This window comes from Athene cunicularia, assembly GCF_003259725.1.
Source record: "Athene cunicularia isolate RWA chromosome 20 unlocalized genomic scaffold, athCun1 chr20_part2, whole genome shotgun sequence".
In the NCBI taxonomy this organism is placed as follows: Eukaryota; Metazoa; Chordata; class Aves; order Strigiformes; family Strigidae; genus Athene; species Athene cunicularia.
In genome coordinates, this window is record NW_020799126.1 from 92,984 (window position 1) to 110,102 (window position 17,119).

Sequence of the window (17,119 nt, forward strand, 5' to 3'; positions counted from 1 at the left end):
AAGCAGTCATAAGTAGATGCTCACGTAGAACATTACTACAAAAACAGTAACTAGCAACCACAGGTCACACCCAGCTTGTATAAACTCTAGTTTATGTAGTGAAGTCAAGACCACTAAGCCTTTCATTGCTCGTGCTGGTGGAAGAGGATTCAGAATGTTCTTGTGTACTTTCATATCTGTAACCTGAACTACGCACAAGTGTGGAAAAGAAGAAAGAAACCTGATGGCAGGTAAGTTAAAAACAGCCTGGCTGCTCCAGGTATCACTCTTCCAATACAGAAGACTGACACTTGCTGAGGAAACAGGATAAATTACATCTACTTGTCCTCTTAGCAATTTAGCCCTTCTTAGGTTAAATGTATTCATGGGTTATTCAACTAGAACTGAGCTTTGTTTTGTATCATGGGTCTTGAATGTATTTTTTCCTGTAACACAGAAAAATAGATTAAGAAAATATTATTCTATCATATCCATTAAGTATACAGTGCTTTTGCAGCCACCTGACCAACACTCCTGGCTAGTGATCTGGGTAACTACCACACAGAAGTCCCAGGGTCTAATCCCTGTTTGATATTGAAGAGGTGTCTGGCCTTGGACGGATCGGTTGATGGCCTCTGGACTCCCATGTTCACCTCCCTACGGAGTGGCTATGTTAGCCTGTGTGCTGCTTTCTCAAAGTGCAGTCCCAGTATCTGTGTGTTATACTGCACTCGCTCTCACTCTCCTGCTGACTGGAGAGATCTCTACTTAGAAAGATGCATCATGTAATATACACACAGAGTCTATCTACAATTTAGCCTATGGATTTTTTGGTGTTATAGCTCCAGCTTTTTGTCAGAGGCAAGAACCCTGCGTGCACTGTATTTGCAGCAGTGATCACCAATTCTGTAGGCTATTTCTAATAAGCATGCTCCCAATGTCTATCTATTAGAGGATAAACAGTCACCCAAACACATTTTTAGAATTTTGTCCAATTGTACGTTGACAGGACTACTGAAAATATATTCTTCCAACAGAGAGATACTGAGAGCAGAAAAAGAAATTGTAAGATTTAAATCGAAACTGTGAAGATCAGAACAAGGAGAAATTTGAAGCATGCATGGACAAAACACTGCTATTGGGCTATACTGTGCTCTTGCCCCATATATAAACCGTTTTTTGCAGACCTGCACACATTCACTAGAAAAGCCTGTGTAACTGTGGGCTTTGTAAGGCAAAGCAAACTATTAATGTAGTAAATTCTCAGAGCTAACCAATGCTAGCCACTGCACTCTATCTTTCCTGCTTCTACAGGTGTCCCCTCTTACTCTGTTGTACACATTGTCTTTGCCTGTGACATTCCACTCTGAAAGTCTGGGCAGGACTGTTCCGGTCCTTGAACACCAGCATCCCACTAGTGTCAAACCCATGGCTCAGCTGCTAGTAAATCCTGCATTTGCTACATTTTTGTTTACAGACATGCAAAATGCTCTTAGTTATCTGCATCACTGCACAACTAATAATGCGCTCTCTCCTCACCCCAAAGAGCCTGGACACGTAAACTGCACAGTTCAGGACACACAGCAGTAGGATATACATGGGTAAAGTGTTGCAAGGCTGACTTCTTCTCAAACTCTGAACCCAAGTGCCCTTCAGACACACATTCTAATTTTCTCTTAAATTAGAGGACTTGATGTTAACAATGATGTTTTCTGTAGGTCCTTTTCAATTAAACATACTTAAGACAGGCAAATAAAGAGATGATGTGAGAAACTTTCTAGACATTTTACATCCTGTGATTCAAACATCACACTCCTATCGATGGATTTACTTTGGTTGCCAGGTGACATACCTAAGACCCTTCACTTAACTGAAAACATGTTTATGCTCACAGACTACAGGAAAGCAGCTTGCTCCGGGCCCTTACTGCAGCCTCAGAACTGCATGTGCACATTCATGTTTCCTCCAAACAGCTGAAAATTTAGTATAATTATGACTACATCAAGACTTCACAGATTATAATTCTGTGCTGCCAACACAGCAGAAAACTCAATCTATTTCTAAAGTAGAACCACATAGATACTCCCAGATAAAAGCCTCATTCCAAGTGATTCAAGCTGGTGCTACAATAAATCCTGTATCTTCAGGGAAACTATGAGAGTGTTGCATATAGCACCATTAGACTGGAAAGGTTTAAGATACTCTAGTTGTGGCAGGAAATTTTCTTCAAGTGAAATTCCTCTGGACTATCATACTGAGGAAGGGCACTTCTCAAACGTGTTTACAGAGGGACTTGTGTATTTCTACTCTGGTTTTGCTTGGGTGGGGAGGTGTTACTATTTTTATAATTGATTGAGGAACAAGAAAGATTGAGAGCTTTTGTAATCTGTGCTTCAGTGTCCAATTTCCAATAGTGGGCAACCTATCACGATACAATACAGCAACCCATAGCACTGCCTCAAGATATGGCACTCCTAATCCTACCACCTGTCCTCTGCTGGTTATCTTTTTCCAACAGAGAGTGAAATAACACCCAGCTTCAAGCAACAAGATCATAAATGAACTGAAATACAAGATATGTGAGAAGAAAACACGCAAGTTTGAAACAAAGATACTAGCCTTCTATTCATCATCTGTCATACCGTATCCCCAAGATCAGGCATGCACTTGCTCATGAGAGTTTCAATAATTCTTTCTGTACATCTGCAAAGATTCTAGGAACTAGAGATCGCCACAGAAACAGAGCAGGAACATGGTGGAATAGAACAGTCTCTTTAAACTTTAACAAAGTCTTATCTAAATACACTAAGGTGTGGTTGGTTTTTTTTTAAAAGATGAACTCTCTGAACAGGTGTTTTTCCAGTTTCTGAAAGATACCTGCAGAAATTTAGCTGTTCTTCTAAGTTGTTGATTATTTTGCAGTTTTTAATAATGACAGTGGATTTGTCTGTTTTCCTAAAACACATAATTCCAGCTATATATAAATGTAATAAAATTACTACATTAGACAAGCTGAAGAGGCATATACGTTTGAAGAAACAATGTTTTTAATTAACTCGCCTTGTGTCTTTCTAGCCCTGAAAATAGCAAATATCAACTGGCAATCCAAACTAAATAAAGCTGCGCACCATACCTCTGATTACAGCAGCACAGAAGCAATCTTGAGGAGAGGACAGGCCTTCAAAATCACCGTGAACCTCCAAAGAGGGGTGCAATCTGGGGACAACTTCACCTTCATTGCAAGCACAGGTAATTTTCCCATGGCACTCATCTCACATCCAATTCACTCCAGCTCCAGAACACTAGTGCCTTACAGCTCTCTGTGGCCCATGCCTGAATCATTAAGCTTTGTCCTGTATCAGTCAGGTTTCACTGTCATTTTAGACTTAGGAGCTCCCATCTTAAGGCAAGAGACAATCAAAGTAATAATGGAAAGGTAGGGGCCATCCTCACTCTAAAAACAAGCCTGTATCTCTGCTCTTAAGGACCTACTTGCAAAACTGCAAGTTGCCTTCATTCTGTGGTCCCTGAACATTTTTTTCACCTCTTCCTCTCACAGACCATCATCCCCTATTTGTCTCCTCTCCCGAGTCTCTGCTTCACCTGTTTAAACTCCCCTTCACTAACTTCATGTGTTCCCTATTACTAGAACAGTCTACAAGACCTCATCCATATACTCCTTTCTGTATCTTCCCAAAAGGCTTCTCCAAAAAATTCTTCAGGTGGCTACTAACTCTTAATGAAACATGTATTAAAATGTATGGCCCATCCTGCCTAGATAATTTTGAACTGCCAGGTTTTCAGGACAACAGGTTTGCCTCCTCACTTGTCTAGAATGATTACAGGTGTACTCACCTTTACTGGGTTGTGCACGTAACACCGAGGGCTGCACAGGATGGTTCTGTGGGCTGGAGTGCAACTAGTTTACACTGAATAAGCATTTGATCTGATAAACCACAGTCTTTCAGTGCAGTCATTACTAAAATACGGAACTGAGATCACCACTGACCCCAAGTTTGTCACCCACAGAATTCTGTCATTCAGAACTGCTGTCCCTGTTCCCTCTGGCAGGACCAGCTCCAGCAGAATCACAGCAGACCAAGGCCATATTTAACCTTTCTGAGGAGGGCGCCAGTGGCTGGAGTGCAACTCAAGAGCCCAGTGAGCCTGGCTGCATGAACTTCACAATATTTAGCCCAGCCGATGCTGTCATTGGACGATACAAACTCAAACTACAGACTGTTTCTGGGAACAAGGTCTCTTCAACACTCCTGGGCCAGTTTGTGCTACTCTTCAATCCCTGGTGTCCAAGTATGTTTTGATATATCATGTCCTTCAAATAATTCACTGTCTCAGTCAGGAAATCTGGGCATCACAGTAAAGCGTGTACCTGACAGTCACAGCTACAGAAAGATTATTTTTTTGCTCAACATCTAGGATGAAGTTTTTACCCCTTCTTCAGTGCTGCAATGCATCAAAGATCCAGCTTCTTGCTTGCAAAATAAGAAATCAGAGGCAGGAAACATTCCAAATATTTATTCTATAATTTTTTTCCCCTCCAATACTTGTGTTTGGTTGTAAACCAATCAATATGTACAAGACACATACTGAGATTAGAAGGGACAGAAGCATAGTCAGTTCCCCTTAAAGGAACTTCAGGCTTATTTTATTCACTCTCTAAGTGATTACAGAGGTATAGGGGGAGTCCTAAACCTGAATGCACCTGCGGCCTCACCTGTTTCCTAGAACCTCCCTTGAAGTGAAGTTTTCAGTTACACAAAACAACTTTCCTTTCAGCCAGCATGTCTCATTCTGCTTCTAGATGACGATGTCTATATGGCTAATGAAAAAGAGCGATGGGAGTATGTCCTGAATGATAGTGGAATCATATTTCAGGGACTGGAAAAACATATTCAACAAGAAGCTTGGAACTATGGACAGGTAAACAGCATCACCTATTCCAGAACTTTGAAAATAAGAACAGTCGGTAAATTGGCTCCTGAGGAGAGAGTATCATTATCTGACAATATAAGAGTTTAGTATTCCTCTCTCACTTAGAATTTTCTTGCAGATATGTCTCAGTTATCAATACATTACAGCAACATCAGGATCATTTCCCCTGTCTGTCATGTGCTAATACAAAAATAAAAGAAACAAAGCACAATTTTAGTTTTCTTCTGCCTATTACACAAACTGCCAAAATTCTAATTGTTCCTTGGCCCTTTTGAGGGGCAAAGGAAGCCATTCCAGTATTAACCTCTAGGTACTGTAAGGCTACTACATCTAAATATTTACACAGTTGGTTCATTAATGGGGCAGAAGACACTAAAAGGATATCCTCAATCTACTCAGCTGAAACAACTCAAGTTGGAAGTTTTGAAAATCAGTTTGGCCTTCTAAGCGTAACTGCTATAAATAGTCATAACTACCTGTAGTCACATAGCTGACCTGCAACTGGCTGGGCCAGTCAAAACCACTCCTGACCACTTCATGTCTCACAGCTGCACCAACAGTTGCACAGACAGCATTTCTATCAACCCTCCTGATCACTGTGGCTACATGACGCTAATAAATGGATCAAGGCTAGATCTGCTTTCTGTCTCAGAGGCCAGGTGGCATCCTCGCCTGACCACATCCATAACAGCATAGCACTTGGGCAATCCCTGGGCCCAACAGAGTGTCACTGTGACCTTAATCCACAATAATTATTTCTGTGAGTTTCTTTCAGTTCAGCTCATCTCATACAGGTGAAGGCAGCCCATCAGAGTGAAGGGTACTTGTAGGGGCACGACAGGACGTGAAGCCTGCTGGGCCAGACCTGGTGTGGTCTTGTGTGTTCCACCAGGCCACGTAATGTCTTTGTCAGTGCTAGTAGCAATGGCCCCAAAGCATGCTCATAAACACGCTGTCTTTAAGATACTGTGGAGAGTCAGCGGCCTAGTGCTTATGCTTCCCTCTTGGCCCTGTCTTCTTTAACAGTACAGAAAATGCCTGTATTACCAACATCATCCTATTGTGCCAGGAGAAGGAAAATAGGTGGGGAGTTTATCCACAGGTTAATTTCTGAAATTAGCCCTTCGTATACTGCTTGCTTTGGTTTCAGTTCGAAGAGGATATCCTTGATATCTCTCTGGCTATCCTGGATCGAAGCCTGAACCACCGCCAAGATCCAGCTGCTGACGTATCCAACCGGAACAGCCCCACCTATGTGAGCAGGGTTATCAGTGCTACGGTAAGGTGATCCATGAGTTACAGCAGTACAACGCACCTACTCACAAACCCCCAATATTTTATTGTGAATGTCTCAATGTTTTCCATGAGTAGCTAACTTTTCTGAAAAAACTCTTTCAGGTTAACAGCAATGATGAAAAAGGAGTAGTGGAAGGGAAGTGGAATGGAAAGTTCCGCTCAGGAACCAACCCCCTGCAGTGGAGTGGAAGTGTGACCATCCTTCGGAAGTGGCACAGGGGGAGATATAAACCTGTCCGGTATGGCCAGTGCTGGGTCTTTGCAGGAGTAATGTGCACAGGTATACATGAAGAGATGAAGAATGCTATCAGAAAGGAAGCTCACTACAATTTCTGTAGTTTTATCTTTGTGACATTACTGTTGAACCTGTTTCAGCTTTGCCAGAGAGAGTGAAGAACCTATGCCCCCCCATGCATGAAGGACTATTTTCTTCTATTTTAAACAGCCATAGGTTGCAGTACTGTACCCCTGTTCTGTGAGTCATCAAACAAAATGCAAAGCAGTTTACTAGGCTGGGGTGATGGAAAGAGCAAAGCTTCCTGTTTCAAAGCTAGGATTCAGAGAAAACCAGTGCTCTTTTAAGTCTGTCTCCACACAATGCCAGTTTTCTACTGTTGTGTCTTACCTACTGGTGACACAAAACCAAACCACAATTCTGAGGACCTGTAAAGGGAGCTGCAAGTCAGGAAGAGCATTTCATCCTAGCAGTTTCCATTCAGAGTCACTTTGTGTAAAATACAGAGGAAAAATAATGCAATGGAGAGGTCTATCTCAGAGAAGAAGAAGAAAAAGAGGCAGGTAACAGAGACACAAACAGGGAGAAAATGGGAGCAAGAACAGGATGAAGAATGAAACTTTATAATAAATGGGAGAATCTAACTCTTCATGGCAGCTAAGAATTTTGTGTGAGTGGAAATGTCTCCTGAGCAATTGTGCACATTGACTGTGACTTGCATCATATCTGAGAGGGAAGTTTCCCCACTGAAAACATACACACTAGACTGCTTTGCCAGGAAAAACAGAAAAATACTTTCTAAATCTCTGTAAGATAGGTTTACAGCACTTCTATGGTATTCTGTATTGCAGTTCTGAGATCCTTGGGAATACCTACTCGTGTTATTACAAACTTCAACTCTGCCCATGACAGGAACATAAATCTGAGTATTGATGAGTACATTGACATTTCCGGAAAGACCCTGCACTTGACTGAAGACAGTGTGTGGTAAATATTTTTTTTTTAATTATTATTTCTTCCATTATATTCTCCTCTAACTAAAAGATCTAGAATCATGCTCCTGAAAAAACACCCAAATCTCATGCTCCCAGTGATATAAAACCCCATAGCAAAGAATCAACAGACCAGAGTGTTCAGAAATGCAGTATGTGGCCAGTTTCATCATTCTGACGAATCAACAGAGTGGATACTTTGTACCATTACTATTCAACATGTAACTTGAAAATATAACTGTTAATTTGTCTCTACTGCATGCAAGTTTGGGTTGGTTTTGGTTTTTTTTTTTTTAAAGTTGAAGAGTGATTAACCTCTTGCCCCAAAATGATACCAGTTTGTCCCTTGATTCCTAGAGCAAAGCACTCTCAGAAGCCCCTAAGTTTTACACTCAGCTTCTGTGCTACACGCTGTTGATCATGTGTTTCACGATTACCGTTACACATCCCTTGCACAATACTGAGAGGTTACTAAAGTAAAGGTAATATGTTTAAGGCAGCTCAGAAAAAATCCATACCATCCCTTAGGAAAAACATCCTGTTTCTTTCACCTCAAAAGAAGCTGTTAAGAAATATGCTTTTGACAAACAAGTGCACAGGAACTATCACACTGCACATCTGTGTTGTCCTGCGTGCATCAGTGTTTCAGTCACCAAGCACCCTGTACCATGGGGACCAAATGGTGACATGAAGCAGAGAGCAACTGTGAATTAAACACCAATGGATAGCAATGTGTGCACAATATGTACAGTATGCTGTTCTGGAATGTCCAGAATTGAATACCGGACTCCGCAATGAATTATTTTCCTTTTAACATTTTTTTTTTTTTGTAATATCCCGACATTCCTCAGAGATCTGAATGCAAAAAGCTGTCAAAGAGGTACTCAAGAAAGGAGTCAGCAGCTGGTCTCTCTATAGAGTTTTCATTCACTCGACTCGGTTATTTCTTGCATTGCATCAGAAACGTATCAAATCTTTCAATATAAAATGAATTCCATGAATCACGAATTCCCTATTCTACCTCCCTTAAAGGAATTTCCATGTCTGGAATGAAAGCTGGTTCATTAGAAGAGATCTTGGCTCTTTTTATGATGGATGGCAGGTTCTGGATGCAACACCCCAGGAAAGAAGCAAAGGTAACATTGCTGTAAATACAAAAAGCAGTAAATATTGTTACTCCTAAAGACTGTTACTGAAATTTCAGGACAACTCTCTTCTGTCTAGTCCCTGTAGATGTAGCATTAATTTGGGTGCACAAGAAAAGCAATACCCACATCAACCTCCAGTAAGTTGTCCTTCTCTCAGCCTCGGGATTGCCTACCAGCATGCAAATTCTTACTTATTTAATCTGCCTCCACAAAAGCCAGCACATATTAAGTTCACTTATCTCACCTTTGCTTGTCTTAGCTCCTACCATTACACCAACTCATAAAATGAAATAAAACAACTAAGGTTGGAGTAGAGCTTTAGAGTTTGTTTACTCTGACGCCCTGCTCAGCACAGGATCAGTTAGAACAGGTTTCTCAGGACCATATCCAGCTGGGTTTTGAATATTACATATGACAGAGACTCCACAAGCTCTCCAGGCAAACTGTTGTAGAGTTTGACCACCCTCATAGAAAAAGATTTTTCTTACATTTAAATGGAATATTCTGTGTTTCAATTTGTGCCCACTGCCACTCGTTCTTTCACTGGGTATCACTGAGGAGCCTGATTCTGTCCTCTTTACACACTCCCATCGGGTATTTATACACATTGAGAAGATCCCCCTGAGCTTTCTCTTCTCCAGGCTGAACAGTCCCAGTTCTCATTCTGTAATCATTTTTGTGGCCCTCTGCAGGACTTGCTCCCATATGTCTGTATCTTTCTTGTACAAAGAGCCCAGAACAGGACACAGCACTCCAGATGTGGCTCACCAGTGCTGAGTAGAAGGAAAGGATCATTGAGCTGCTGGCAACAGTCTTCCTGATGCAGCCCTGGATGTTGTTGGCCTCCCTTGCTGCAAGGGCACATTTGCTGGCTTGCATTAGATTCAGCAGCAAACAAAAACCCCTTTTAGTAAGACTCTAAGTAAAGATTTTAGACCTTATAGTCACCAAAGAGTTTACAACAGAAAAAAAAAACAAACCATGCCCCATGACTCTACCCTATATTATACAGGGCACACTGGAATGGGTAGGAAGATATTTCATATGATATCCCCATGGCACGCAACAGTATGGCACATATGTACAAAGCTGCATGAAAAAGGCCTCAAACCGTTCTTTGGTTCTGAAACCAAGTGACATAGAATGGCTTTTGTTCACAGCACTGGACTCCCCCTCCCAGACTAAAATAATAGCACAGCCTGCTGGGAACAAACCCTGATCTGTCCTCTTGTCTGAATTCTTCACAGCCATAGTCTGAAAGATTGCTCATTGACAAGGGGGAAAAAATAAGAAGCTTGTTAGACAGTAAACAGTGTGGATGAGCAATGGCCCAGTGGTCACTGGGTTTACACTCTGGCTCTGTTTTTATTCAGTGATACAGACACAACTTCATTGATCTAGTTTGATGACCTCCATCAAAAGATTAATTTATTTGGCCATTTAAAACCCATCAAACTCCAGATAAACTGCTTCGCATTCCCCACTACTAAGTTCACCAAATTCAGCTTCCTGGCTCTTCTCAATGCACAGAGAGCATTGACGACTGACACCTCGCAAGTCTGACTGTACTTCTGACTTGGCTCCCATCCTCTCCTCTCCTTTCACTGGACAGCTTAGCATACAGCCTTGCATGACTTGGAGGGTTAGAACATTTCACACAGTGCACATCTAAGAAGTGTTAGCTCTCACTACACCTTATTAGCCTTACAGCCTTCTCTGTGCTCCTTCCTTTTGATAGAAAATGCTCGTGGAATCTCTGGGCATGCTGTTACCACAATGCAGAGATGGAGACACAATGCACTTTATCCCAACGTGTCTTTGGAGTGACCACCTCCACCTCCTGCTGACAGCATGAGGATTTGGGTTCTTTCACAAGAGGCAGACATTTAACTTCTCCCTCTCTCTCACACAGGTATCTATCAGTGTGGTCCTGCCTCCACCAGAGCCATTAAGGAAGGGGATGTGAACCTGGATTATGACAGCTCGTTTGTGTTTGCAGCAGTGAATGCTGACTATGTTACTTGGATTCACTATAGCAAGAAAATAAAAGAGAGAATTTATTCCGATACTAGGAAGATTGGAAAATTTATCAGCACGAAAGCAGTGGGCACCAACGACCGTGTGGATGTCACTGCTAATTACAAATATCCAGAAGGTAAATTCTTTGTTACAGCTGTCTTGCCACAGACAGTCAGAAGTGGAAAGAATTTAGGCCTTTGATGGATTGAGCACTGACTTAATTTCTTTACTTTTTCTGGAGCAAAGTAATTATGAATTTTCAAACTATTAGGGTTCATTGTCAGATGATAGTGATTCAATATAGACTTTGTGGCCCTTGATGAAATATTAATGTATACAATACAAAGTCAAAGCTACTTCTGTAAAACATTCTGTCCCAGCTGTTCTGATCAGCTGGTGAGAATATTACTGTTATGACATACAGCAACCGCCATTCTGGAGAGTTGTCTGGGGAGAGTTTCTGCAAAAGGATTTTTTTAACCTTCTTAATTTCAGAGGAGATGGCAATTGCCCCAGCTTATGCAGAACTGAGGTCTCCCAGGAGTGATCTTGTTACTGCTCACAGCTTCTAAGAGGTGCCCGTGAACAGCCAGCTGAAGCTGACTGGCAGGTTTTACTTTCCAGCCTTCACGGCCATGTATATTCGTTTGCTTTTGTGTCAAGATTAGCGTTTAGGCTGCATCTCACTTTCTCCTCTTGTGTATCCTCAGCTTTCCTAAACTGTATTTATTGAGAGCAATTATGGCTCCACTGCACTATATCCAGCATGCATGAGATCTCTGACCATGTCATCTTTCAAAGCAGGATCCTTGAAAGAAAGGCGGGTGTATAAAAAAGCACTGAAGCTGCTTGGTGTGAGAAGCACTGGAAAAAGAGCCAAAAATAGAAGACGATCTTCAGTAGCATGGAGACAAAACATGACACCGCCTGCACAAAAACCCAGTATCTCCGGGAAGCTGATCCTTGATGCATCTCCCGTCATTGGCCAGGATATCCTCCTTACCTTGGCACTCAGGAACTTGATCTCAGATTTCAAGACCATAAAGGTTAAACTGAGCGCTTCAGCCATTCTCTACACAAGAAAACCAAAAGCAGAGATTTTGAAGTTGTCTAGGTCTATTAAACTTGGATCTGAAGAAGGTAATTTTTATTTTATTACAGCTTAGGACAAGACGTAGCTTTGGTTTGTGGCCAAATCACACAGAAATAATGAACAGCTAGGAAGCGTATGACCTGCAAATGGTTGAAGGTTAAGACTATTCGGGGGAATAGAAACATATTGCCCTGTCTTAAGCATTTGCTTTTGGACACTGTCAGAAAGGATACTGAGCTGAATGACCTTTTTTTCTGACCCAGCATGGCCACTATTAGTTCTACATTATGACCCTTTTTGCTAGGAGAGAACAACTAAGAGACACATTGGAGACTACTCAGTTGCCAGCTCCCCATAAGCAAAGTATACAGATTAAAGACAGAAAGGTAAGCCTACATCTCTTGCAGTAATAGGACAATAACTACAGACTGCAGTAAGAGCTACACTACCTGCAGGTCGTGGCCTTTGCCCTGCTTTTATAGGGATAGTGCTGAAAAATGAGACATGTAGCACAAATAAATATAACTACCCTCTCAGGCTAAAACATAACACATCATAACTCTTTCCAGCATTCCAGCAGTAGATGAACATTTTTTCTCCATGTACTGAGATCCACTGCCTTCCCCACTGGCACAGAGTGACTGTGCACCATCTTTGAGGCAGAGGCTGAACAGCTGCATCGGCAAGGGCATTTAAACCAACCCACCTTTTCACTTCTGCCTTATTTGCAAGGAAGGAGCATTAAATGCTTCAGATAAATGAAAAAAACACCAGTAGTGGTTGCCACATATATCCATCCTCAGAACCGCCCAGCTACCAAACTGTACCTGATCATTTAGTGTTTGATGAATGTAAGCAGAAGTCACCTATGAGCATCATTCCTGTCTGTGGGCTGTCAACACCCACAAATGGACAGCCCCGGGGTGACAGCATCCTTGCTCTTTAAAATTCAGATATATTACAGATAGCTGGTATTCAGAGAGAGAAAAAAGAAGAGGGAATTCTGTTTGTTTCCATTCCAGTGAAAGAGATTTCATTCAAGATCTCCTATTCCCAGTACAAAAACTCTCTGACGGATGACAGGAAGATCCTAGTGACTGCTCTGTGTGAAACCAAACAGGGACCCTCGCTTCTAGTGGAGAAGGATATTGTACTTCAGGATCCTCTTCTCACCATCAAGGTAAAAGCTAGTCCCCTCTGCGTCTCTAGAGAGACATGTTGAGAAGAAGCAACTAGAATCCTGACTCCATCTGCTCCTCATGGGAAGGAGTGTGGGAAGTGAAATCATACCTGAGGATGATCTGATTTTGTTATTCTAGTAAAAGGCCGTATGACACAAGTATAAGGAAACGCACTAAGGAAAAGCAAACCCTTCCCAAGCACAGCTGTGCTATGGTACCATTGCGAGTGCTTGCTGACAGGGCACTGAAAGTTCTCAGTGTTACAAGCGTTACAAGGTAAGATTATCTCCAGAGAGACAGAGAGAAACAGAGAGAGACAGAGAGGTCTAGTCCATATCTAGGCTTCCACTTTTGTCAGGGAAGTCTGGTCATTCTCTTCCAGTTTATTTAGGAAGCCTGATTTTTACCAAGGACATCTTCACTGACTAGCTGATAATGCCTGGAGCTGTGAGGCTCATTACTAATACTCAAGGAAGTTCTTTCACCTGATCAGAAAAATCGACACCTTTCACCTTCTGTAACATCTTCCCAAATGATTAATAATTAGAACTAGAGGGTTTTTTTCCCCACTTGAGACTGAATTCTGACAAATGTTGTAAAATGGGTAAAAAGCAATTCTCAGTCTACAGAGAAGACCACACACACTGTCTGCCCAGGGACAGTCCTGGGTTTGTATGGCCCATCACATCCAGGTAAACTAGCTTAACTTGTTTGGGATAGTTCAGCACATCCACATGCTGAATCAGACATGGGATCAAATGCTACCTGTCTACTGAACTGTAAACAACATGGAGGGAGTGTGATAATTCAGAGAGATTTCCAGCACCTCCAGACTAGATTAGCTATCTCAAACCACTCTGTCAGTAGGATACAGGAAAAGCAAGGTTACACACAGGAATGGAGTTTGGATTTTTGTAGGTCTGGTGATTTCTGAATACCAAGGTCTAGTGAGACCTTTAAAAAGCCTTCCGTGCTGTATCATTCAAATAAGAGTCAGCTTATATACAGCAGACACCTGAATTATTTCAATTTAGTGACTAAGTTTCCAGAAGGGTTTATGCTTCTGCTGACTGAAACTTCTGTATAAACATACAGTCAATAATAGGAAATGCAACTGGGGTGCTGGACTTCTCTATTATGTTATTTAATATTATGTTATCTACCAAGATAACCAGATAAGCAACTCCACTTGATCTCAGTCAAAATAAGGTAATGAATATGTTTATTTGCTACTTGGCATTCTTTTGGGTTTTTGCCTGAGAGGACACAATTCACCTCTGTCTCACACCTCCAATGATTTCTAACCCTAAACCATTCATGTAGCCTAACTAAAGCTAATTTGATTTAAGATGCCTACAGAGTTAGCCATATATGCCTAGTTAATACTTGTATTCTCATTCTGTTCTCACTCTGGTAAGTGTCCTAATCTGTGTTTTACATAACACGATGCACTGCCCTAGTTAGGAAGTTAGGACTAAATGGTAGATTCTACAGTAGTTTATTCTCAACCACACTGGATGGCTGATACAAGCCTGAACTCTAATGCCCAAAAATATGTACATGTATTAATGCCTGTCTCCTTCCTGTCCAGGAGATCCTAAGAGGGTAAGTGGTTTGCAAAGGGAATGAAAAGAGAAAACCACGAGAAAGAAGAGAGACCAATGCCATGGCTGAGCGGAATGTTTTCCCTCTGTAGGTCCTTGGTCCAGCAGTGGTACACAAGGCTGTTAACGTGCAGGTCACATTTACCAACCCGCTGTCTGAAGTGGTGACAGACTGTGTGCTGCGAGCAGAAGGTAGTGGCCTGCTCAAAGAGCAACTCAGAATCAAGTACGTAAATGCTATCTGGCTAATAACTCGTTCTCTTTGGTGGAAAATCTGGAATAAAACTGGGTTTTTAAAAAGATTTTGTCAACCTCATGACTTTTGTTTGCACCACCCTTGGACAAAATACTATCATGTCAGTACTCTCCATATACTAGTTGGGAGTTTTTCACACCTCCTTTACTGAGCTTTGAATTACAGAATGCTCAGGGAGTGGAGAGGTGGTCTGATTTAATGACAGCGTGTAACTCAGAGTGCTGTAGTTAGTGACTAAATTACATAAAGGCCAAAAATTTAAAAACTTTCTTCTTTTTGTGGTTTGCAAAAGGAAAACCAAACAATCCTTGAAGGGTAAGAGAGAAAGTGACAAGAGCCAGGACATCTAATGTAATTAAATGTTTTAAACATGTGTCCACTAATATCATACCATTAAGAAATTTTTCTCTCATCTCCTCCATGGTTATTACTTTAAAAACATTTTTTAAAGCCTCCAAAATATTTATGCTGGGGGAGTTAGCACCAAGAACTGTGAGAGGAAAACAAAAAAAGATAGCAAAAGATGGATAATGATGTGAATCACTAAAGCTTCATTTACAATTTATACAAAATTCAGGTCTAGACCCTGACCTTGAACCTTAACTTGCCTTACCAGCATTGGTATTGCTCAGCTTCAGTACCTCCCTAGAGCAGAGAGGCCCTTTTCCCCCACTCTCTGTTTCCTAGTGCTACTATCAGTCTCCTTGTGTTGGACAGCCAAGAGTCATTTCTAACTATGGACATAAAATCTACAGGTAATTAATTACATTTACCACACCAAAATACAGCACGAGCATATCTAGACTACTATAAATGTTATGAGTGTTGAGGGTAATACATACAGCTGGATCTGAGCTCTTCTAAAGAGAACCCTCCTGATCATTCCTCAGGTGCTCAATAAGTTTTGTCCTCGTGATACAACCCCTAATTCTCCATCACAGGTTGAGAACTGCAACTATTTCTTCAAGGATGGTGGTGTCGGAGCTGTGAACATGGAAGGTTATGTCCACCTGTGCTAGGAGCATACAAACACAGCAGCCACTTACTCTGACTCCTCCTTTCCATACTGTCTTACATTTGGGGACTATGAAGAATATATAGCAAGAATTTTTCATCTGCTTACAATTACAAATGTATTCTCTCTTTTAGTGTGGCAAGAATGGCCCCCATGGAGACCTCAACAGTCCAGTTTGAAATAATTCCCTACAAGAGTGGCACCAGGCAGCTTCAGGTGGACTTGGTTTGCATCCATTTTTCAGACATTAAGGGATTTGTGATGCTTGATGTGGCTCCAGCTCCGTGAGATAACTTGTACATCAGTTCAGTTTTGTCTCTGTTCATGAGACTGGTGCCGTGTTCATACATTACTATGATTGGGAGAACAGAAATGCAGACTACTCAAAGTAAAGTGATGGAATATAAACAGAAATTAATAAAAAGGTACTATACACTATACTGTAAAGATAGTGTCATCTGCTTTATGGACCTTCATGAAGAGAATTACTAGTGGAAATCATTATATAATTCAACCTGAAGTAGAGGATCAAATGTGACGGTTTTTCAGCATTAGAGCCTGTTGCAATGACAGCAGCTAGATTTCCAAGGACACCATTTAAAATTATGCTTCACTGAATCAAAGCTTAAAATCAAGCTTCTCTGAATATAATTTAATTATATTCTCTAAATATAAGTTTTATTCAGTAATAGCCAAAGTACTATCCAAGTAGCTGACATAATTCGAGAATTAAATTTATCATTTCATCTAATTTCATTACTAGAAGGAAATTACAGTGATAAGATATGTCAGTGTTACAACAGAACTCCTCATGACTGGAAAAGTGAGAAGCTATTCAATAAAGAATACTCTTTAATTCACAGTTTCCCTACTCAGCTCACGATTTAAGGATGTGATAAATTATAAATAATGAAATATTTGTCAAATAAATAACTGGGAGTAACAGTACAAAAGCAGATAAAAGAAACATGTCCTTGACTAAGAAGTGGCAAACACTAGAGCACTGAAGTAGTAACAGGCTGGAATAGCTGCTCCTGAACACAGGAATGAAGCAGAACATCATTCAACAGTAAATAGGTGATCTGTCATACGGATTAAACCACATTTATTTACACATACATCTCCTCACACATGCACTGTCTCAAAAGGTCCAGATTTCTTTCTGGATGAACTAAATGAATGAAGGAAACTTCTCCAAAGAGAAAAGGATAAATCATTACCACAGCCAACCTGAGACCACAACACATCCCATTTCTCTCACTGATACATTATAGTTAAGCACTATGCAAATTTTCATGTATACACATCTTACAAATTCACCTCCTCATACAGCCTCAATTATCACTTA

At 41.1% G+C, this 17,119-nt stretch overlaps 1 protein-coding gene across 1 annotated transcript; it reads left to right on the plus strand.

Moving 5' to 3' along the window:
* The first annotated feature begins 75 nt into the window (after window positions 1-75).
* On the plus strand, window positions 76-16,059 carry LOC113487725 (protein-glutamine gamma-glutamyltransferase 6-like). Its single transcript, XM_026862431.1, has 13 exons — window positions 76-230; window positions 3,055-3,228; window positions 4,051-4,290; window positions 4,802-4,920; window positions 6,083-6,211; window positions 6,331-6,508; window positions 7,315-7,450; window positions 8,488-8,591; window positions 10,516-10,758; window positions 11,427-11,762; window positions 12,738-12,895; window positions 14,593-14,726; window positions 15,906-16,059. Exons 1-13 carry the CDS (start codon window positions 224-226, stop codon window positions 16,057-16,059), a joined length of 2,112 nt encoding a protein of 703 aa, XP_026718232.1. The 5' UTR covers window positions 76-223.
* Window positions 16,060-17,119: the final 1,060 nt, after the last annotated feature.